This window comes from Glandiceps talaboti, chromosome 18, assembly GCF_964340395.1.
Source record: "Glandiceps talaboti chromosome 18, keGlaTala1.1, whole genome shotgun sequence".
NCBI classification, from domain to species: Eukaryota; Metazoa; Hemichordata; class Enteropneusta; family Spengelidae; genus Glandiceps; species Glandiceps talaboti.
This window is the reverse complement of record NC_135566.1, coordinates 19,502,667-19,526,296: the sequence shown is the minus strand read 5'-3', so window position 1 is coordinate 19,526,296 and position 23,630 is coordinate 19,502,667. Positions and strand designations below refer to the sequence as shown.

At 34.7% G+C, this 23,630-nt stretch overlaps 1 protein-coding gene across 4 annotated transcripts; it reads left to right on the top strand.

Moving 5' to 3' along the window:
* Window positions 1-5,726: 5,726 nt before the first annotated feature.
* On the top strand, window positions 5,727-22,439 carry LOC144448821 (nose resistant to fluoxetine protein 6-like). 4 transcript variants are annotated; one of them, XM_078139126.1, is made up of 14 exons: window positions 5,729-6,261; window positions 7,986-8,128; window positions 8,906-8,981; window positions 10,683-10,776; window positions 11,544-11,854; window positions 12,551-12,727; window positions 14,774-14,870; window positions 15,415-15,688; window positions 16,498-16,577; window positions 17,310-17,414; window positions 17,524-17,662; window positions 18,696-18,879; window positions 20,331-20,473; window positions 20,847-22,439. In XM_078139126.1, exons 1-14 carry the CDS (start codon window positions 6,129-6,131, stop codon window positions 20,973-20,975), a joined length of 2,085 nt encoding a protein of 694 aa, XP_077995252.1. In that variant the 5' UTR covers window positions 5,729-6,128; the 3' UTR covers window positions 20,976-22,439. The 4 variants fall into 4 exon arrangements, with proteins under 4 accessions (XP_077995255.1, XP_077995252.1, XP_077995251.1 ...); XM_078139125.1 differs by having other exon boundaries at window positions 5,730-6,345; XM_078139129.1 differs by lacking the exons at window positions 18,696-18,879; window positions 20,331-20,473; window positions 20,847-22,439 and adding an exon at window positions 18,211-18,306 and having other exon boundaries at window positions 5,727-6,345.
* Window positions 22,440-23,630: the final 1,191 nt, after the last annotated feature.

The window sequence follows — 23,630 nt, the reverse complement described above, 5'->3', positions numbered from 1 at the left end:
ACTATTAGATAGTTTATAAAAGAACTTAATCTAAATTGTTCTAGTCTCTTCAGTATGAATTTGTCAGACGAAAGAATATACTTCCTATTTCAGACACTACATGTATCGACACCACAACTCAAATTCAAGTTTCTATTGTACACTAGGTATGACCTCCTAAAGTGCTCTAACACATCAGTAACTTTACTATACATGCAATATCAATGCCCCTACACCAATGTTACAGGCCCACTTTTATAACATGGAAAACGTATTTAAAAGTTATATTTACTTTAGCTTTTCGATGCTTGGCAATATATATATATCTCAGAGGTTATGAATAACCTAAAAATTACCTAAATAGAAACAAAAAACTGCAGATCTAGCGGGGGAACCCCTTGGACTCCATCATCCCAGAGGCCACTCATTCGTTAAACCAACAATAAGATTCACCAAAATTGGTTAAAAAAAATTCAAAAGCTTCTCGGGGAGACCCCCTAGAACCCCCCGTAAGAGGTAGACATGTTCCAGTTTCAAATTAAAGTTCTTTCCTCCACCTCTTACTGTCAAGATGCTATTGAACTTTTCTTCAAACATGTTTCAACCTTATGTAGTTGCTTTTTACATGTTAGAGCTGTCTTGTAAAGCTTGCAAATTATTGTCTGAAAGTGTCTGTTTAGAAGTAAAAACCCTCCAGGGCTTCTAGGGAGAGACCCCCTAGAACCCCCCCCCCCCCATTCACACACACTCACACAAGATGTGTCACATATCCCAGTTTCAAAGCTCTTCCCTCTACAGCTTACTGTCAGATGCTATGAAACTTTATTCACGGGGGTCAGTGACTTTTTGTCGGCCCAATGGGGAAAAACACTGACCACCCCGGCCTATCCCCCAAGGCTGGAGAAACTGACCGGTCTATCTGAATGTTTGAGCTCACCAATCAAGTTTCCGATTTGTATTTTCAGTGTGTCACCATACCATGGTATAAAAACTGTCAATGATGTTTATTCAATTGAAAATCAAACATGTATGAAATATGTAGTTTTCTATATAAAATCTGTGTGTGATAGAACAGCATCTTTTTACTCTCTGTATTACCCTGTGCGAAAACCAAACAGTAAATTGTAGCAACAAAAGTAGGTGTTCAACATTGATGTAAAAAAATCCGGATATCTCAAAGAAGCAAAAATGTTGCCAGCATAGGCAAATGAGAAAAAAAATAATTCTCAGGCAAGCAGGTGGGAAAAAAATAATGACTCTCCACCAATCTTCCAAGCCTTCCCCCCCCCCAGGATATCGAATGGTCTACCCCTAAGGGTGAATTTATTACAATAAATGTTAAAATACCTTCAAAATGTAACAGGCACTTTAAATTTGTGTTTTCTTTATATTGACTGGTTGGCTACACCTGTCAATATCATGCTAGCTGTTTATATTTCCATATTAATTATACCATCTGTAAACATAACAAGGTGCAACGATCCCATATTTCATCCTAAACACCCGACAGACTTATTTAAAAACAATGACCATAATTAAACATCATGTACATTCACAAGTCGAGTGAGTCGAGAATTGTTATAGCAAATTTATTTATAGTAGAATGTAGGATACATCGTGTCGCTCCGCCCCCACCGGAAGGGTTGACCGATGTGTGAGGGCGTCCCATCACTGTGTACCTTACAGGCTATTGTAAATTTATTAGCTCTAAATGTAAATGTTTCATCATTGAAATAAAGAATATACATGTATGTATGTATGTATGTATGTATGTATGTATGTATGTATGTATGTATCTGGTTCGGCCATACTAATGCCTGCTTTACTTAAACTTTTAATACAATTATGAAAAGTGAAATATTTCCATCTGTTTGGAGTAAAGGTTTCATCGTCCTTATTCATAAATCTGGTACAAAAGATGACCCTTCAAATTATAGAGGGATTACTATAAGTAGTTGTGTTGGTAAACTTTTTACTGTTATTTTAAATAATCGAATTCAGATTTTCATTCAGAAGAATAACTTGTTGAATTGTGAGCAAATAGGTTTTCAGAAAGGTTGTTGCACATCAGATCATGTATTTGTTTTAAAGACATTGATTAACTTCTACAAACAAAAAAGTAGATCAAAACATGTGTTTGCTTGTTTTGTAGATCTTAAGAAAGCTTTTGATAGTGTTTGGCATTTAGGATTGTTCTACAAATTATCAAAACAAGGTTTCAGTAGTAAGTTTTTGAATATCATCAAGTGTATTTATGATAATATTCAGTCTTGTATCAAACTCTCAACTGGTTATACTGATTTCTTTTCTTCTCGTATTGGTACAAGACAAGGTTGTAATCTAAGTCCCACACTGTTCAACCTATTCATTAATGATTTGTCAATGTTACTTCACAAAAAATGCATTGATCCTCCCTTTTTGCGAGATAAGAAATTACCGATCCTTATGTTCGCTGATGATATTGTACTGTTGTCAACTTCTAGTCATGGTCTACAACATTCACTCAGATTACTTGAATCCTTTTGCAACAAATGGCAACTAACAGTGAGTCTTAAAAAGACAAACGTTATGGTGTTCAATGCTAATTTTAAACCACTTAAATATAGTTTCTTTATTTATAATGAAAGAGTGGATATTGTTGCACCGTACACTTATTTAGGTATTTCATTAACCCCTTCAGGAAATTTCAAAAATACTAGAGTGGTTTTGAAGAATAAAGCTTTGAGAGCTCTGTTTGCTTACACTAACATACTGAATACACATAATGGAGCTTCAGTTGATGTTCAATTGCATCTCTTTGACTCTTTGGTCAAACCAATATTATTATACGGATCTGAAGTTTCGGGTGCCTACATATCCGTAGAGTTGATGTTTGCAAATTCAATGAATACTTTCTTAATCCTGTGATGAATGATATTGAATCAACACACATAAAAGCATGCAGATATATGCTTGGAGTTAACAAAACATCATGTATTCATGCATGTTTAGGTGAATTGGGTCGTTTTCCATTATTAATTACTGTTATTGAAAATGTTGTCAAATATTGGTTTCGGTTAAAACAAGTTAAAGAGGCATCTTTACTTGATTATGCATACAAATTAAGAAATGAGGTTGCATGAAAAACACCAGTCCATATATCTTGATTTTGTTCATTCAGTATTATCATTTTGTAACTGTTCCCATTTTATAGTTGGTGAGAATTATAAATTGTCTACTACATTGAAAGATTCTTTGAAATCAAAATTTATTGACATATGGAAGAAATGCGTGGCAAGTAACAACACACTCCACATGTTTATTCAAAAAATAAGTTAACTTTTCAACGTGAAAAATATTTATCTGTTGTTAGAAACACCTTTGATAGAATAGCTGTTAGGATTTCAAACCATATATTGCCAATTGAAACTGGCCGTTACAAGCATATTGAAAGGAAACAGAGATTATGCACCTTGTGTAGCTCGAGTATTGGAGATGAATTTCACTGCATTACTTTGTAAAAATGAAAAAATTAAGAAGATAAGAGATGAATACTTGGACATTTTATTTAGTTTACAGTCGCAGGTACTTAAATTTGATAATCATTCTCTATTTAAGTACATTTTTTCATTTGTAGATGATACTCTAGCAAGTGTCACAGCTAACTTGAATACTCAGTATCTCAGTGATATACTTAATATTTTCAAGACATTGTAAACATCAGTGTTTCTTTTGGTATATTTCCTTGCCAATGTCACTTCTTGTGTACACGGCTTAATAAATACAATAAATAACTAAAATAAATAAATAAATAAATAAATAACTAAAATAAATAAATAAATAAATAAATAACTAAAATAAATAAATAAATAAATAAATAACTAAAATAAATAACTAAATAAATAAATATGTATGTATGTATGTATGTATGTATGTATGTATGTATGTATGTATGTATGTATGTATGTATGTATGTATGTATGTATGTATGTATGTATGTATGTATGTATGTATGTATGTGTGTATGTATGTATGTATGAATGTATGTATGTATGTATGTATGTATGTATGTATGTGTGTGTGTATGTATGTATGTATGTATGTATGTATGTATGTATGTATGTATGTATGTATGTATGTATGTATGTATGTATGTATGAATGTATGTATGTATGTATGTATGTATGTATGTATGTATGTATGTATGTATGTATGTATGAATGTATGTATGTATGTATGTATGTATGTATGTATGTATGAATGTATGTATGTATGTATGTATGTATGTATGTATGTATGTATGTATGTATGTATGTATGAATGTATGTATGTATGTATGTATGTATGTATGTATGTATGTATGTATGTATGTATGTATGTATGTATGAATGTATGTATGTATGTATGTATGTATGTATGTATGTATGTATGTATGTATGTATGTATGTATGTATGTATGTATGTATGTATGTATGTATGTATGTATGTATGTATGTATGAATGTATGTATGTATGTATGTATGTATGTATGTATGTATGTATGTATGTATGAATGTATGTATGTATGTATGTATGTATGTATGTATGTATGTATGTATGTATGTATGAATGTATGTATGTATGTATGTATAGTGATGCGAGTCGTAGAGTTGAACGGTATAACTATGGATAGTTCTGACAGTACACTCTAGCACTCACACTCTCATACTCTCGTACGGGATCGTTCAGTTCCAAGTCAGGAATTAGTCACGACTGAGAAGAGATTTCGGCTTGCCAGAATCACCCGTACCCGAGAGCATCTCTCGTGAGCTCCTCTGATTCTGGATGTTTTATTCTCATCTTAAGTATACTTCGAATACAATGGAATTTACACAACGACTAGCGACTATATAAATAGCAAGTCACACCCTAAGATCATGCCATCATAAAAGTTATTACATACTTTTCTCTAACCAATCATGTGAATATCAGTTACATCATGTTTGCCCAGATTTGTAATCGCCAGTCTATTTCTGACCTATGGCCTACAATGCCGAAAAGTAGAATTTATTCCCATAATTCCGAAATACGATATTTTGGATCGTAACATATGTATGTATGTATGTATGTATGTATGTATGTATGTATGTATGTATATATGTATGTGTATGTATGTATGTATGTATGTATGTATGTATGTATGTATGTATGTTTATATGGGAGCCATTAGACTGTCGACAGTCGCTCGCTTTTTTCCCCTACGTTTTATCCATAAACTTAAGTCGTTGCCGCGCTCCCACCCGGCGCAATACGACTATAATCGCATTTGATATCGAGGGCCTCGATATCAGTATGCGATTATACGGTAGTGTTGCGCCGGATCGGAGCGCGGCAACGACTTAAGTTTAGATAAAACGTAGGGAAAAAACGCGAGCGACTGTCGACAGTCTAGGGAGCCATGGAAAAAATAAGAACTAGTCAATTTTCCCATGATTTACTGGGAGGGGGGGGGGGCAATCAAAAATATTCACCAGGCAGATGAAAATCCTCCGGCCTACCCATGTCCCCTAGAAGTAAACACTCCCTAATATTTCAAGCGCTCGTAAGTTTTGTTATTCGAATACTTTGACCTGTGTTTGGAAAATGTGTAATCAGGTCAGTGGAACTTATTTTGTTTGGTCTCGATTCGAACTCGTGAAAGTCACACGCAGTTGATTCATCTTGTGACTATACACCGACACAATACACACATACTATAGTGCTACGTACGTAATGACAGGCCTATCGTGACGTTTTGTTTTGGGGTCTCACACTCCTAAACACCCGGCCGTGACTTGAATGCACCGAGGTGGTTAAGTTGGCTCTCTTCACTCAGCAATATGTACGAACTTTGGTCAAGGTGTTCAAAATAGGCGATAAAACGTCATTTCAGCAAGGTCGTCTGTATTTGATTTGAAACAAAGTATATTGATCGATGCAAATCAGAGGGGTGGTGTAACAGTAAGTGACAACGCAGTGCCGATTCTCTTCAAATAGGAAATACACTGACTGTATTGTGAGTTACAATATAATAGCCGCCTAGTAGTAGTAGTAGTAGTAGTAGCAGCAGTGTAGGAGGACAAACACATCACCTGGGTACAAGACTACACACCAGCCGGTCATTACACCGTGGCAACCTGTACTGTAGCAAGATGAAAGTCGTCCTTGTGTGTATGGTGATGGTGATACATGTATTATCCGTTGTAGAGGCTCAAAACATCATGGGGAACGTATTCACCGTTTTAGGAGCGTGGCCAGATCGACAGGCACCGGGGAATCCGCTTGGTAATGTAACGCTTCAGTGCTACCAGCATACACAAATCTACGGCACCGCCTTCGCCTTTTTTTCGGTTGAATATGCTCGTCAAAGTGAGTGATTATTTGGTTTTGACATCTTAATGTTATCATATTATTATTGTAGTCGCTGCACGTTAGCTTATATTCCAGAAATGGTCTGTCTTTGAATGTTGACAACAGCTCGAGGTTACTTCTTCGTCCCATAGCACAGTACGTCGCATATACAGTCCCACACGGTCAACTCGTCATGTTTTCAATTGTTCTAGTCAACTCATTTCCAACACTTAAAAAATGGTAGTAAACAAAAACATATATTTCATGTATTTCGGCTCCAGAAAATGCGCAGAAAAGAATCATCGAAAAGGTCCGAATTTCAAAATGGGTTGGTCCCAGTGTTGTTCACTGATTCTTATACTGCCATATGTTACGTAATTGATTTCTATATAAAAATATGTGTAAAATGTTTATTATTGTACATACAATAACCAACTTTTTACACTGTTTGCATCTTTTTGTAATTGAGTTACAAACAATGACCTGGTATATGTTATTTCACATTGTTTTTTCAAACATAGTAAAGTTGTTTTATAAATTAAAAATCCAAAATAAATACCCAATTCTCATCCATATGGCGACTTTAATCAATGATAAAATTCTAACAAATAACACAGTCCCTCATAAAGATAGCGTTTATTGGGGCAGTTATGTAATATCCAAATATGGTATATTTGTCCGCAAAGGATGCTAAATATACACTGTTAGGTCACTATGTTGGGGTTCACTGATTGGATGAACAAGTTTTTGTGCTGATTGAAGGATTTTGGCAAGACATGGTTTATTTAGAAACCACTTTGGCATCCAGACTATGTTTATAATTGTAAATCGACTGCCATGATCTGATTGTACAACAAGGCATGATGGGATATTACATATACATCTTCTTTAAGACAGAAGACGAATTGTAAAAGTTGTTTATTTTATCCTTTCGATTTTTTATTTTAAGATTTTTGTTTTCAGGGGTTTGTACTCAAAACTAGCAGTCACTTGATCATATTAGTAATTAACATTATTCTTTTGTCTAATGACAGGTCAATGTTGTATCATTTACATTTACAGTCAATTTACTCATTTATTCATTTACCAACAAAGTGTGCAAGTTTGTTGGTCACTATATAGAGAGGTTCAGATCATTGTCAATCATGAGAGTAAAATCATAATCCTCCTTCATCAGCAAATAGAAAAACAACACACAAAAAATCACATTTGTGGAGTCATGATGGGCAAATGGTTAGAGTGGCCAGCTTGGAATCTGCAGGTTGCATGTTTGAAAACCGCTGTCGTTTGTTTCTGAGTGGCTAAAGTCCTTTCTAGATTTGAACCACAACTGTGCCTCAGTCAACCCATGCCAGCTGTATAATTGGGGACCTGGTAGGATAGAGGTTGCATGATTGAATGCTTTAATCCTATGCACTTATAAAGGCTGCAACGGATTGTTTGCTCTGCAGGGAGTTGGGGAAGTATAAAGAGCTGTTGTGTTGCTATAGATCTGTGCCCGGGGTAATAATTGTAAAACACTTTGAGCACAAAGTGGGAAAGTGCTATTAAAAACTAACATTATTATTATTATTCATTTAAAAATTCTACTTTCAGATATATGTAGCAAATGGTCATATATCATCATTATCAATATTATTTATCCCTATTTTGTTTAGTGTTCTATTCCACTGGGGTAGTAGAAGCTGATTATGACTTGACATGGAATCTAAAAGATGTTGGTGATTTCACCATGTGTCGACAGAGTGTAGGTCAAGGCTTTAGTGGACAATACTGTTATGTTGGAACACAAGTTGACCAGGTATGTTTGAATTTAAATATCCAGATAGAAATGCATAAGTCCAAGGTCACAATTGGCAACAAAACTACATCTACACATGTCAAAGGTCACAATTAGCAACAAAACTACATCTGCACTAACACTATGCCAGTTTTTACATGTTACTAATATATAGTAGCAGGATGTAGAACAATACTATACATGTATATACTAAGTTTAATTATTACTTTAATTATGCCCTTGGCAAAACTGCTGTTTCTTACTCTTCATTTGCTAGGTATAGATCTATATACTCTTTGTCTTGCAGTAATGAGTATGGAACAGTGTATCTACAGTTGATCTACTCTTGTGCATATATATATTTAGCTCCTGTAGATGAACACTAAATGTGTTTAATATGAAATGTAGAATGATGAAATATAGATGGAATATATATATATATATATATATATATATATATATATATATATATATATATATATATATATATATATATATATATATATATATATATATATATATATATATATATATATATATATATATGTTGAGGGTAGAAGAAAATCAAGTCGGGTTTTTCGTCTCTACAAGCCTGTTTCATGAGTAAATCACTCGTCAGGAGTGATTTACTCACGAAACAGGCTTGTAGAGACGAAAAACCCGACTTGATTTTCTTCTACCCTCAACATATACTCCGCTCTGCGTGCAGACGTATCGAGCACTGTACTATGGACAAATCTTACCACTGACTTCCTATATATATACAATTGTATCACAAGTCATAATTTCTTTAATTAGGTCAACCGTTTATACTTGGGTACCTGCTTTCCTGATTCTTGTACAAATGAAGATGTTGGGATATTTGTATTAGAAGGTGAGTGTATAAGTAATGTTACCATTTGATAGATAAAAGGATGCATATTCAACAAATGAACACATATATGTCTAGAAACTAGACCATGCCCATAGCAACAGTGACATGGTGATGCATATTGGAAAGATAACAATATGGATGCCATGGTTAGGCAAGAGGATAAACTTTCAAAGAAATTGACATATAGTCACCCAGCAACCAAGATACTGCCCATAGCAACAGTAACATCGTGATGTATATAGCATACACATAGCGGAACAGAGTTGGATCAGCATGTTGATAAGCTAATAATTAAAACTATACAGTTGTGCTGCAATGCCATCGGCACTGTTTTGTTACTATAGTAGTGATTATGAGTGGTGGTGGCATAATCGATCGAAATATGCATCATGACTTAATTAACATGAATCTTACATTTGTCAATAATTAGGAATTATTTATGAATGCAAAATTATATTATGAAATACACGCACAGTTTCCTGTATGTTTTCATTCATCAATATTCTATCGTGATCTGAGGAATGCACATTTTTAATCAGTTTAATATGTCTATGATATAGCACCAGTGCACAAACTTTTGGACCTAAAATATTGAAAATATTCTAATCTCCCCTGCACTTGGTTGCTTTGCTCCATTACTGTAGTTTCTGCCTACTTTTACTATTTTACCTTGCTGAAAGTTTGCTTCATTCCTATTATAGTTTATGTCATTGACCTTGGTGGAAAATTGAATAGGAATGATTAAACATACGACGTAGTTCTGAATCAGTATTTTCCATTGTCAATATTTTGACTATATCCAGTGGCATGGCATGGCATGCTGGTACTGTACTAGCAGGTATGTTGTGAGCACATTTGGCATGGGCTGATGGTTTAGCCGTACTGCACTAGCAGGTGTGCTGTGATCACATTTGACATGGCATGGCACTGCACTATAGTGAGTGTGCTGTGATCACATTTGACATGGCATGGCACTGCACTAGTGAGTATGCTGTGATCACATTTGATAATGGCATGGTACTGCACTCGTGAGTGTGTTGTGATCACATTTGACATGGCATGGTACTGCACTCGTGAGTGTGTTGTGATCACATTTGATATGGCATGGCACTGCACTAGTGAGTGTGTTGTGATCACATTTGACATGGCATGGCACTGCACTATAGTGAGTGTGTTGTGATCACATTTGACATGGCATGGCACTGCACTATAGTGAGTGTGCTGTGATCACTTTTGACATGGCATATGGCACTGCACTATAGTGAGTGTGCTGTGATCACATTTGACATGGCATATGGCACTGCACTATAGTGAGTGTGCTGTGATCACATTTGACATGGCATGGCACTGCACTATAGTGAGTGTGCTGTGATCACATTTGACTTGGCATGGCACTGCACTATAGTGAGTGTGTTGTGATCACATTTGACATGGCATGGCACTGCACTAGTGAGTGTGCTGTGATTGAGTCAAAGTGAAATTGCCTATCAACAGTCCATTAATGAGAAAATAATATTTCTGAGTATATCTTCATAGATAATATGCTGGGGAGGGGGTGTCACATGACTTGATGACTAGGTTAGATCATTGTAAATGAAAATTTGATGACATTAGAAGTCTTCCTTGGAAGAAATATTAATTTGAATAAATATACATTATTTTAAATATTGATTAATTTCCAAAATTCTGTTTATTTTGCAGGATTCAAAAACCTAAGTGCAAATCCTTATTATGCAACTTTTCCTGACTGCATTCCTGAAAGTTATGCCTATAGAGCTCAAGATATAGTGGCAATGTAAGTCAAGACTTTAAGTTATGGTTAAAAGGGCTCTGTTTAAATCCTGGGTCATCATGCACATTAGTGTTATCTTATCAGTAGTGCCATATAGGATTATATGGGATTATTCTATCATTCTGGACTGACTTTTTTTGTAGAGCCCAGCAGACTATATATAACCACTTTGAACACAAAGATTTTAAGCCCCAGTAATACACCACCAAGGGTTCATGTACAAAGTAATGGATTCTTTTGCTATAAAGTTGTCTCTTATTTCACTCTTTGACTCGTATCTTGTCCGACATGGAGAGATTGAAGTGTTATAAGCATGACGATAATTTCTAATAATTAAAAAATCACACACACACACACACACACACACACACACACACACACACACACACACACACACACACACACACACACACACACACACACACACACTAGCATGTACAGACAGACAAACTTAAAACTTTTACTTAAACAAAACCTCCCCTTACAAAAGGTAAAAATGAATTGATCTGGCATTATCATAATTCCTCTCCAATAGTGACTATAGGTTTATTTGAGTATATACATGTAATGAAATCTTGGGGAGTTGTTAATGGTACAAAACAATTAAAGGTAAATAATAACAAAACTAATAAACTATCTTAAAGAAGCATTTTATAACATAATAAAACTAATGAACTACAAAAGCTATTCAGTGAAAAGAAAGAGACAAATAAAGACTATTAAGACTGAAGTCATCATTTTAAATACTATTTTTTAAATTCTCCTTTCAGAATACTCTGTGTTATCCTTCTTATCATAATTATTATCGGTACTTCATACGATGTGGCAAGATCAATCAGAGCTGAGAAAAAGAGTAAGAAAGTAGAATCTCATCAGATATTGCCTGAGCAAGGTGACCAACAGACAAACAATGCAACAGTAGAGGGCAGTGAAAATGTTCATACAGTAGAAGTTCTTTTGAATGAACCTCAGTCAGCAAGATATGGTGCATTAGATGGTGTTAATGAACTTGAACAAAATCCAGAACAAAATGTTTCTACAATCCATTGTGAACCACGCAAGGAAAAGAACTCATATACAGGTAATTACGATTACTTTTCCTAAATTTGTAAAACCGAGGTGCAATTTCTTTTTCATGTGCTTGTTGTGAATCCGTGTAGAGTACGTGTGACCAAACACCATTTCAAGACTCGTCAGTCCTTTTCATAGGTTTTGGAATTCGTGGCTTAAATTTTGGTTGTTAAACTGAGGACAGCTTGTTCAAATTAATACATTTCTGCTGTATGTGGTTGATTTCATAACCATAGTTGATATATTTACAGCCAATTAGTGTCAAATTCTTAATTTTCATGTTTACCTCATCATTTCATATCTCAGTATAATCTCTGTGTGGGTGAAAAGTAACACAATATTCCCTTTGATTGGATTTAGTGTAAACTCAGTGTTATGTGTGCACTTTTCCAAGCTCTTTATAGGGAGACTGGTTTGTCACCTGACTGTTTCTGTACAAGCTCTCATTTACAGGGAGAGTTTTGTCACCTGACTGTTTCCTTACACTTTTCCAAGCTCTCATTTACAGGGAGAGTTTTGTCACCTGACTGTTTCCTTACACTTTTCCAAGCTCTCATGTACAGGTAGAGGTTTGTCACCTGACTGTTTCCTTACACTTTTCCAAGCTCTCATTTACAGGGAGAGTTTTGTCACCTGACTGTTTCCTTACACTTTTCCAAGCTCTCATGTACAGGTAGAGTTTTGTCACCTGACTGTTTCCTTACAGATAAATTAGGGAAATGTCTGCTAGCCTTTTCATTCATTGACATTGGTGGTAGGATGCTAAAAGCCAGCCATGGTAAAGGAAGTATTACATGTCTAAATGGTATCCGTGTACTCAGTATGTTCTGGATAATATTATTTCACACATATTTGTTTGCGGCTACCTCTACAGCTCAAATCAGTAAGTAACTATTATTATTACATGTATACCAGAGATTACTTGCACTGGTGCATGCACATACTCATGGTATTTGCACTGCAGTGCAATATCAAAAACATTATTGCATACCTGCATGCAAATGATATGCAAATGATGACACAATCATTCGCTGCACACATGATTTTTTAATGATTGTTATGTAAATTGTCATTTCAAATAAACTTACATATATATATATATAATATAGTAACAGAACCCCATGCCATAAGAGTTCCAGTGTGGGTACTCAGTGGCACACTTGTACTTGCAGTGTTTTCTGCTGCACTTTCACTCACTATGCTCGTGAAAGTACAGGCACAGAGAGTGCTGCAAGTACTCGTGTGAATTCCTCAAATACGCCAAACTTGAACTCGTGCATCCTGGGGTTCTGTCATATTGCTTTGATAAGTACAGTAGTATCAATATTTGTAAGCCAGTCTTCATGTACCGTAGATAATACAATCTGTATCCTGAATCTTTAAGCTGAAAACATTGAGTTTTGGTTAAAAATGTCATACTCAAATACTAGTTGACAGTGGCTTTGTTTTATATTTATTCATAGGGTTTCATCTAAATTAACATACCAATTTGGTAAACAGTATAATTTTGGTCAAAATTCAATTTGGTAAACTGTAATTTTGGTCAAAATTCAATATGGTAAACTGTAATTTTGGTCAAAATTCAATTTGGTAAACTCTGTAATTTTGGTCAAAGCCCAATATGGTAAACTGTAATTTTGGTCAAAATTCAATATGGTAAACTGCAATTTTGGTCAAAATTCAATATGGTAATTAAAACTGCAATTCATTACTGGGACAAGCCATTAGCCAAGCAAGTGGACTTGTTATCAAAGAGTACCAATATTTACACATGTGATGATGGGCTCTTACATAACACAAGTAAACAGCTGTAAAACATTTTATTACCCACCGGCACTACTTTTGGCATTTCAACATGAAACAATATTCTCAATATATAGGATTCATTATAAATTATTGACAATATCTTCCAATCCTTCTCACTGTATACCATATTTTCAGGAATTCATTCATTCATCAACAAGGTCAATACAGGTAGCTCCTTTTTGAAATCGCCATATTGTTTCCAACTTATTTTGAAATTATATTTCATTTTAATGCTACATGTAGTTGACACTGTTCCCCTGAAATATTTATCACAACAAAATTGATGTATGTCAAAAAAGTATACTTTGTCATACTATTTGACTCACTCTAAATATGAAAATTAGTTGAGGCAAACCTTATCTCCGTCTTATATCAGTTGTTATCAATTTATTAGGCTATTATAAGTAACGCTACAAACAGCTTTAGAGATGCAAACAACTTTTATGACACCCGTTTTCGCCAGGCAAGCCCGCGGGTTTGTTGCACTTGGACCGCTAATGGTTTGTGACTGTCATGTTTGGTCAAAATTCAATATGGTAAACTGTAATTTTGTTCAAAATTCAATTTGGTAAACAGTAATTTTGGTCAAAATTCAATATGGTAAACTGTAATTTTGGTCAAAATTCAATTTGGTAAACTGTGTAATTTTGGTCAAAGCCCAATATGGTAAACTGTAATTTTGGTCAAAATTCAATATGGTAAACTGCAATTTTGGTCAAAATTCAATATGGTAAACTGTAATTTTGGTCAAATTCAATTTGGTAAACTGCAATTTTTGTCAAAATTCAATATGGTAAACTGTAATTTTGGTCAAAATTCAATTTGATAAACTGTGTCATTTTGGTCAAAACCCAATTTTTAAACTCAAGAACTACTGGGCATATTGGTATAAAAATTGGTACGGATGTTTCTAGGGATGACTACAAGAAGAATCTTTCAAGACAGGATTATTTCAAATTTTTTTCTCAAGTTGTACACAAATTGGCTGATCTTCATCAAAATGTGGATGTCTAAATTGAGAATTGTTGAACTCTAGATCACCTCATTATTGACATGCAAATTAGGTAAAACATTTACACATTTTTACAAATATTAAATAAAATTATATGAATTTGTAATACAGGCAATGTACGTTATGTAGAAGAACAAGTGAAAACACGATGGGCTGCCATGCCTGTGAACAAAGGAGACCTTGGTGTGGAAGCATTCCTTGTAATGAGGTAATTAGAATATTGTTTGGATTGAACAGCTAGACATTCGTATCCCTCAGGTTCTGCAAATATTTGGAACACATTGGTTAGATCATGTTTTGAAGGAATTTTTTAGGCCTCAGGATAAATATTTCAAGGCATGATTTTATCTATTTGACATTTGAATTTGACTAAAAATGATTAAAATCTCTCCAATCCCTCCAAACTTTGCCATATCTATTCCCTTTTGAAATAAGAAAAGCAATTTGGGGTCCACCATCTTATTTTCACATGATGACAATCTTTTATTTTCCCATAGAGTTAACACAGTATTTAGTGGCCATATTGGATTCTAAAATGATTTAATTTTGATAACACATTGGCTATTCTATTCCAAAAATTTGTGTAGTGATCTTTTTTTCTTGATTTTTTAAACCAAAAATTGGTTGGATTTTTCTTGAACAAAGTAACAGCTAGCAAAAGTTTGAACAATTTCCAAGGTGTATTTTACATTAATCTAAATTAATTGTAACAGTTGTATTTATTTTTTCACTTTCTGTGTGTTTCTGAACAGTGGGTTACTGGTCTGTTATCTGACGTTAAAGCAGTTTGACAAGTGTGGTGGGCCATCAAAACTCAACTGGGTTTTGTTTTATTTTCACCGATTTTGGAGATTGACACCCGTATACATGTTTACAATAATGATATATTCGACTCTAACCTTACATATGGGTGATGGTATTTGGTGGAACAACTGGTTTGGTGCACAATACATTTGTGAGGCACGCTGGTGGGCCAACCTACTGTATATTCACAACTTGTTTCCTTTCCCTGGAGATGCTAGTCAGGTATTCATGTTTTTTGTCTTGTGTGAAAAGTTTTAATGACGGCATAGATGCTACTTTTTATGTTGAAACATTTACTTTGATGCACTGTCAATCATCATCATCATCATCATCATCTCTCTCTCTCTCTCTCTCTCTCTCTCTCTCTCTCTCTCTCTCTCAGCTCTCGATCTCGATCTCGATTTCTTGATCGAAATGTGTCTCTTTAAAAATAAGAAAAGCTTTTGACTCTCCAATATGATAATAAGCAACTTTTCAAAACTTCAATCATGGTACATTGCAACCACTATCTAAATGTAGCAATTAGAAATATAACATTATTGACTTATTCTGGTAACCAAAGTTCGACTCTTTGCATGTAACAGTCACAAGAGGGCGCCCCAAATATGGCAAAGAGAGAGCTAACCTTTTTATTGCCATTGCCTGCATGGCAATACTCAAAACTGTCAATGAAATATTGTGTAAAATATCCCCATGTATTCTCAGAAGAACATTGCAGTAGTGGTTTAATAGGCATGTTTGAGTACTGATAGTTGCTAAGAAAACAGGACAGTGAGGGCAACATGGAAAATATCATACTGTGTTCAAAAACTCGACTATTCTGCCCCTCACTTCAGATCCCTTGTGACCAGACCATGTAATCTTTTATTACTCTGATAACTGCAATATGGTACTTAGCAAATGAATAGACTTTACAATGCTCCCACTTGTTGTAAGTACATGCAATACCTCTTATAGATAGCTATCATAAATGACAATCCTACAATCTACATTTTGTGTTGTCTAATAGATTCAAAATATTGTCTTTTCAGTGCATGGGATGGACTTGGTATTTATCATTAGACATGCAGTTATACTGGCTTAGTCCAATATTCATCATAGCATTTTACAGGTATTTAAGTCCTTTAATGGCATCTTTTTATATATATTTAAAAGGGACTCCTAGAGTAATGACTTGAAAAGTCGGGGACAGTTACTCACACAAAGCCCACAGGTGATATTGTTTGCCAGGCCTGGATGACTCCAGGATAGCCTGTGAACTGACTGGGACAACCTTGACAGTAGTTCCACAGCGATGTGACATAGAGCGTGCTAACATAGCCCTGTCATGTAGTCCCAAACCTGAATGGATCTCTGTAGAATTATGTGCGTTGCATATATATGTGTGTGTGTGTGTGTGTGTGTGTGTGTGTATATCATATATATGTATATGTATATATATATATGTATATGTATATATATATGTATATGTATATATATATATATGTGTGTGTGTGTGTGTGTGTGTGTGTGTGTGTGTGTGTGTGTGTGTGTGTGTCTACATAAAAGATAAAATCGCTAGGAGCAATTTCCCAGCACAAAAGTTTTTTAATATAAATATTAAAAGAATATTTGTACATACAAGTATTGTTCAGCAAATGAAGAAAAATATCAGGGCATAATAGAATTATAACTCCATAGGCATATGATTTATGAAAAATTGGGAAAAACCTAGAAACTATTAAGTTAGCGTGAGTTGTGATGTAGAACAATCAGTGTATAAAACTCATATTTTTTTTGTTTTAACATATGCACCTTGACTTGGGGTGGTGTAAACTATGGTGTTGCATTATTTTCTTGTCAGTGACTGGAGAATTGGAGTAGGGCTGTCTCTTATCGTGTCTTCATTAAGCCTAGGGCTGTCAGGTTTTTTTGCCACTGTTCAAGGAATGACAGTTTATGGGGGAATGTAAGTATAAATATATATATCTGTCACACATTCTCTGAAATTCTCACCTTTGTAAAAGGTTTGTAAACTCAGCTTTTGCCACTTTTAAAGGGACTTTTTATTTCCACAGGGGATACAGAAAACCTATGTTTACACCAGGTAGTTGGCTGTATACCAAACCATACTATAGAATATCTGAGTATCTGGTTGGAATTGCTCTGGGATATGTTTTACACAGGTTGAATGGAAAGAAGGTGAAGATTCATAAGGTAGGAATTTTATCAGTAGATTAATTATGGAAAATGTATTCATGTGTAACTACTACTACTACTACTACTACTACTACTACTACTACTACTACTACAGAGTCAGTGTTTTTATGTGTACTTACTTAGTGTGTTTGTTAAGGGTGGAGTAAAATCTACCGGGGTTCCCATTTCATTTTACCAGGGTTCCCTATCAGTGTGTTTGTTAAGGGTGGTAATTCCAATTTCATTTTTACCAGGGTTCGATCCCTATCAGTGTTTTTGCTAAGGATGGTAAGTAGGTAAAATCTCGACCAGCCTGGTTCCCATTTCATTTTACCAGCTGGGTTCCCTACCAGTGGGTTTGCTAAGGGTGGTAAGTCGGTAAAATCTACCATGGGTCCCATGTCATTTTACCAGGGTTCCCTACTAGTGTTTTTGATAAGGATGGTAAGTAGGTCAATCTACCAGGGTTCCCATGTCACTTTACCAGGGTTCCCTACCAGTGTTTTTGCTAAGGATGGTAAAAGTAGGTAAAATCGACCAGCCCGGTTCCCATTTCATTTTACCAGGGTTCCCTACCAGTGGGTTTGCTAAGGGTGTGATAAGTAGGTAAAATCGACCAGCCCGGTTCCCATTTCATTTTACCAGGGTTCTCTACCAGTGGGTGTGCTAAGAATGGTAAGTAGGAAAAATCTACCAGGGTTCCCAAACAAAATTACCATATAGGTCGTGATTCAAGAGACTTAAAATTCTGAGTTCAAGCATCTACCCAAAACCAGGTGTAGCCTTTTTAATTCTGTCATAGATGACAATGAATTTGACCTTCAAGGTTAAAATTTCACAGAACAAACTTGTAAATAGTGATGCTGGTGGTGGTGGTGGTGGTGGTGGTGGTGGTGGTGGGAATGATTATTGGGGGTGTGGTGTCTTCTACAATGACTTGATTTTTTTCAGTATATTGAAAAACTGATGTCATGATTTGTTCAAATCTAACAGTTCTGATTTGCGTGTAGTACTTCATTGTCCAATAACTGCATTTTTATTTTTTTGATAGATTTTGAACATAGTACTGTGGTCTGTTGCTGCTGGTGTAGCTATGGGTGTAGTGTATGGTCCTTACGGTACATCAATTGATAATACATCAGCCACAGTTGCTGCTTTCTATTTAACCATTCACAGATTTGCATTCTCCCTGTGTATTGGCTGGGTGATTTTTGCATGTGCTACAGGCAATGGTGGTAAGGATTCTGTAACATTGACTTTGATGACTGCTAGTCATGTAAGACACATCAGTAGTCAATTAAAATTACTTAAAACAATGGAATAACATGACAGAACTCCATGATTCACAGGTGCAAGTGTGGCATATTACTCAGGATATTTGCACAAATAGTTGTAGTGTTCTCATCATCTGTACTTTCATGGGCATAGCAAGTGAGAGTGTAGAAGGAAACAAGTGCAATACCACCAAGTACCCACACTGGAACAAACTCAGAATGTGGTTCTGTTATTACTCGATAATTATGTTTAAGCCCTAAAAAAATAATTATTTGATTCCAGTTACCCGACCCCACCTAGCTTTTTCACTGCCGACCCTAAACTTTTTTTTATGTATTCAAGAAAAAATAAATAAAATCGCAAAAATTGTGAAGTCTCATGAGAAATAGTGGATGCAGAAACTGACATCAACTTAAAAAGACAAAATAAAACCTCTTCTGATCTGTAATGGCTTTACTTCTGAAAGGAAGACATAAACAACACAGAAACCATTTGGAAAACAATGGAAAACCTGAACTAGACACTCACACAGAAAAAAAAATTAAAAAAAATAAAAAATCTATCCACCCCACCTAATCTATCTACCCCACTAATTGAGTGTAATCGGAACCACACAATTTTTTTTATTAGTCCTTATGAAACACAGCAATTTTCAGTAAAAAAGAAGCCTATTGAAGTGTGTGTTTTTGTGTACAACTAATCATGTGATCATGCCCTCATTTGCATATCATCATAGAAATATGTATGTGCACGCAATGGTGCAAGTAATATCACTCATATATGATTGTGTAATAATTATCTGTAATTAAATGTATCTTATGTTTCTGACTTTTGAGTTGAGGAATAACAGAGATATGCCATAACCACTCATTGCACTTGACGTGTCAGGTTGAAATCTAGTAATGACAACTATAAAGCTATGTCAATGTGATAGCTTCTACACCATGGCTCAAAATTAGAGTTATCCTTTTGTACGCCCAGTAGACTACCATGCACTTTTCAACTTGGTAGTCCAATTATTGTGACAATATAGTCCTCATTATATAACAACAGTGGACCCCCATTGGCAATACTTGTGCTGTCAAAATACTTCATTTCTAGAAATCTTCTCTCCTCTAAATTGTCTCACAGTCATCCTGAGCAGGCTAGCTACCCACTCCAAATTATTACCAGACACTTGCTGGTCTAGAAAAGGGACTATGATTATTTTATAATATTAAAGTTCTAGAAATCTTGTTTTCTAAATCACCACATAATCAGCCATACTCAGGACCTACTGCAAATTTTGATAACACCATGATGAGAATTGATAGTGTACAGACATGGAACTGTTATTATTATTACCAAGCTCTGTACACATATTTCTTGACACTATCACACTAAGTAATTCCTGTTTCTTTCAAATGGCCAGGACCTGTTGATACTTTGCTATCATGGACTGCATGGTTACCATTGGCTAGATTGAACTATTCAGCATATCTTGTACATCTGACTGTTATCTTCATCTACGCATGGGGCCTGAATGACCTGATTTATTATACACATTTTAATTTTGTAAGTATATCAAAGACAATGGGAGTACAGTTTACAGTGAGACTCAAAGAAAATGATAGAATCCCACGATGAGTGAATGCAAGTGTGATGAACTTGGGTTATTTACACAAATGCTTTCAGTGTTCTCTGGGGTTGCACTTGCACAACAGCTAGGTCTATCCCTATAACCAGAGTTGCAAATTTTATATTACTCTATTTTGGAGAGGTGACATAATGCAGGTGAGGTTGGCAAGACTTTGTTCTAGATTTCCTAAGTATAAGAAATAAGAAAGATGAAACCAACCTCACTTGTGTTCCTCTTTAAAGTTAACGTTTTAGTTTCTAGACTTTGTAATCATTGATAATGTAAGTTTGACATCTATTTCCTCAACAGAGCATTCTGTACATAGGTATGGTGGTAATTAGCTACATTGTTGCCTTTGTTGTGGCAACAGCTGTGGAAATGCCTATGATTGGACTGGAGAAAGTGCTAATTCCAGGAAAAAATAAGAAGTCAGAATAAAGCCAATGGATTTTAGTGACGAAATAACAACGAACGGACTTTGAGTCAACTTGAATGGATTTTGACATATATTTATAATGACATATATTATTGAAATGTTAATTTTTTATTGTTGTAGTTTATTCCCCAATGATTTCCTTTATTCAGTTTATCAGGAGCCTAGTTACTCAAAATCCAAGAGGAGTAATATATATGAATGTTACAGTAGTATTTCATAGTATATGGATGTTATAGTAGTATTTCATAGTATATTGTATAGAGATGTTTTATTTACATGATGGTATATTAAGTGCCATAGAATGATGTATATGTGCAATGTCATTATGTTGAACAACCAGAAAATAAATCAGGTATTTTTTGTACAAACACATCTATTTGTTTTGCAGATTTATAAACTACTATGCAAAATCTGTTGTCAGCAAACTAAGATTATATGCAAACTAAAACTTTGTCATTGCACTGTGGTAGATTACAAGTGGGTTATACTTCCATGATTACACAAATGGGTGATAACAGTGACTTTAATGTAGATATCAACACTGTAATAAAGATATAGTGTAAACTCTGGATGAGGTAGAGTGTGTAGCCACTTGAGGAAAACTTGCTATCAGAAAAACAACCACACTCTGATTATAGTTACATCAATGTCCATTGATAAACTTATATCAACATGTCACAATAATAGTTTTAGTTTGTTTGTGTTAGCTTGTCGAGAGATAGAATTGCTGAGTAGTGAATCCTGTGTATTAGGGACAGTGTCAGAAAACATTAAAGTGGCACAAGCTGAGTTTGCAAGGTTTTTACTCAAGTGAAAATATTTAAACCTTGATTAAAAACCATTCCAGTATAATGTTAATGTCAAAGCATGTCTTAAATCAGTTGTCTTTTCACATTAACTGTTAGAACACTTGATTGCATAGGGGAAATATCCCCAATGTTTTTGATACGTATGATAAATGTACGATACAATATGATACGATATGATATCTTTTATTACCTGATCAAAAAGAGAAGAGAAAAATGACATCACAAATGTAAAAACAATCAGATCGGATAACAGGAGTCAGAAAATAACAATGGTGATCATGTCTGACCTCTGGAAACCCTAAATAATCTTACAAGTTTAAGGTGTAAATAACTGTACAAAATGTAGCTCTACCATCAAGGGACAGAGTCAGAAAACATTAAATTGTTCTAATCAGAGAGATGTCGTCATTTACTGTAAGAAGACAAGGAGAATTTACAATTAGAAATGGATTTACTGCATTTCTCTATTCAAGAGTTTATTTCTAAGGAAATATCAGGGTCTGTCAAAATGTATTATGATGTGAGTGACTGTAATTTGCATGTTTTATAGTATACTGACTTTTTAAACCTGAATGATTTTATAGTAGTAATGTAACAGAGTGTTAGTTTGAACTGTGTTATTTATATTGTAGGTATTCAAATAGATATTTTAATAAATACAACCCTGTTATACTACTCTCTGGTTTGTCCCCATGTCTCTTGTTTTCATTGCAAGGACACATGATTATGAATTTCAGTTAAACAAACACCAGCTGCAACTGCGATATTTTTGTCATCAAGTAATCAAAGATATATTCACTAAAAATTAGTCAATTACTTATAAAAAGACAATAATCTGTTAGTTAATGGTCAATATTATCTGTAGCTGGTGTAGTGGTAAGTTTAAATCTTTAGCAAAAGCTTGGTTTTGAATTTGTCACCATGTTAAAGTTGGACTAGTTTGTAACTGTAGTGTCGTTTTTCGATCAGACAACCACAATATACTCACTGATTTTTAAAAAAAATATCAGTAATTAGACATTGTACATGTTAATCAGTGCTTGTTCTTATCCCTCAGTATTGCACTGCAGTAGGAGGTTAAATCATGATCGCCGTTGAGGGCGCCGATTTTCAGATGCAGCCTACTTTAAAGCACCACCGTACCTTTATATATTTTAATAATTCAGTTCACATAACTAGTTATATACATTCTCATGCAATATCGGTCTGTATATTCCCCTATAAATATCAAATGAAGGTAGGCAAGGTAACTTCGATCTTTGTTCAGTGATAAATGTGGTTTAACACAATTTTACAATTTCAAAGATAACTTCAATACTTTCTTCAACCTTACTTTGACTATATTTGGCAAACTCAGTCAAAGCAAGTTAACATGCATTGTAGCTGGAGAAAGTGTAGCAATATAACAAAGATCACGTTGTCCATGGATTGTTAATACTAATAATTTCAAACTACTTGGACTCATTAGTAGCGATGAAAGTTTACAACTTAGGCAACCAATACAAAACACCACTTTAGACAACATTTCCTGACCAGAAACATTTTTTTCTTTTTTTGTGGCCTACCGAAAATATGCCAATAACTTATTAAAACTAACCGCTGCCTCATTAATATTTTCAGGAGAGGTGTGCTTTGGTATCGCAAATGTATGTACCAAATTATATTGAATTTGAAGGATGCATTCTTGAGAATATAGCCTAGTTACTGAAAACCATTAATTACGTACTAAATAAAAAGAATAGTAACTGCAATGAACAATACGTTGAGGAACATTTGTTGAGAATGTTAAAAAAAAAATCGCTTCTTCGCACCATTTTAGACATTTCCTGATCAGAAACAATTTTTTTC

Bases quoted from the DNA above. Each gene is read 5' to 3' on its own strand.
- LOC144448821 (XM_078139125.1), top strand. From the start codon at position 6,129: ATGAAAGTCGTCCTTGTGTGTATGGTGATGGTGATACATGTATTATCC. The intron at 14,871-15,414 runs GTAATTAGAATA...GTTTCTGAACAG, and splicing joins GAAGCATTCCTTGTAATGAG to TGGGTTACTGGTCTGTTATC. The intron at 18,880-20,330 runs GTAAGGATTCTG...TCAAATGGCCAG, and splicing joins ATGTGCTACAGGCAATGGTG to GACCTGTTGATACTTTGCTA.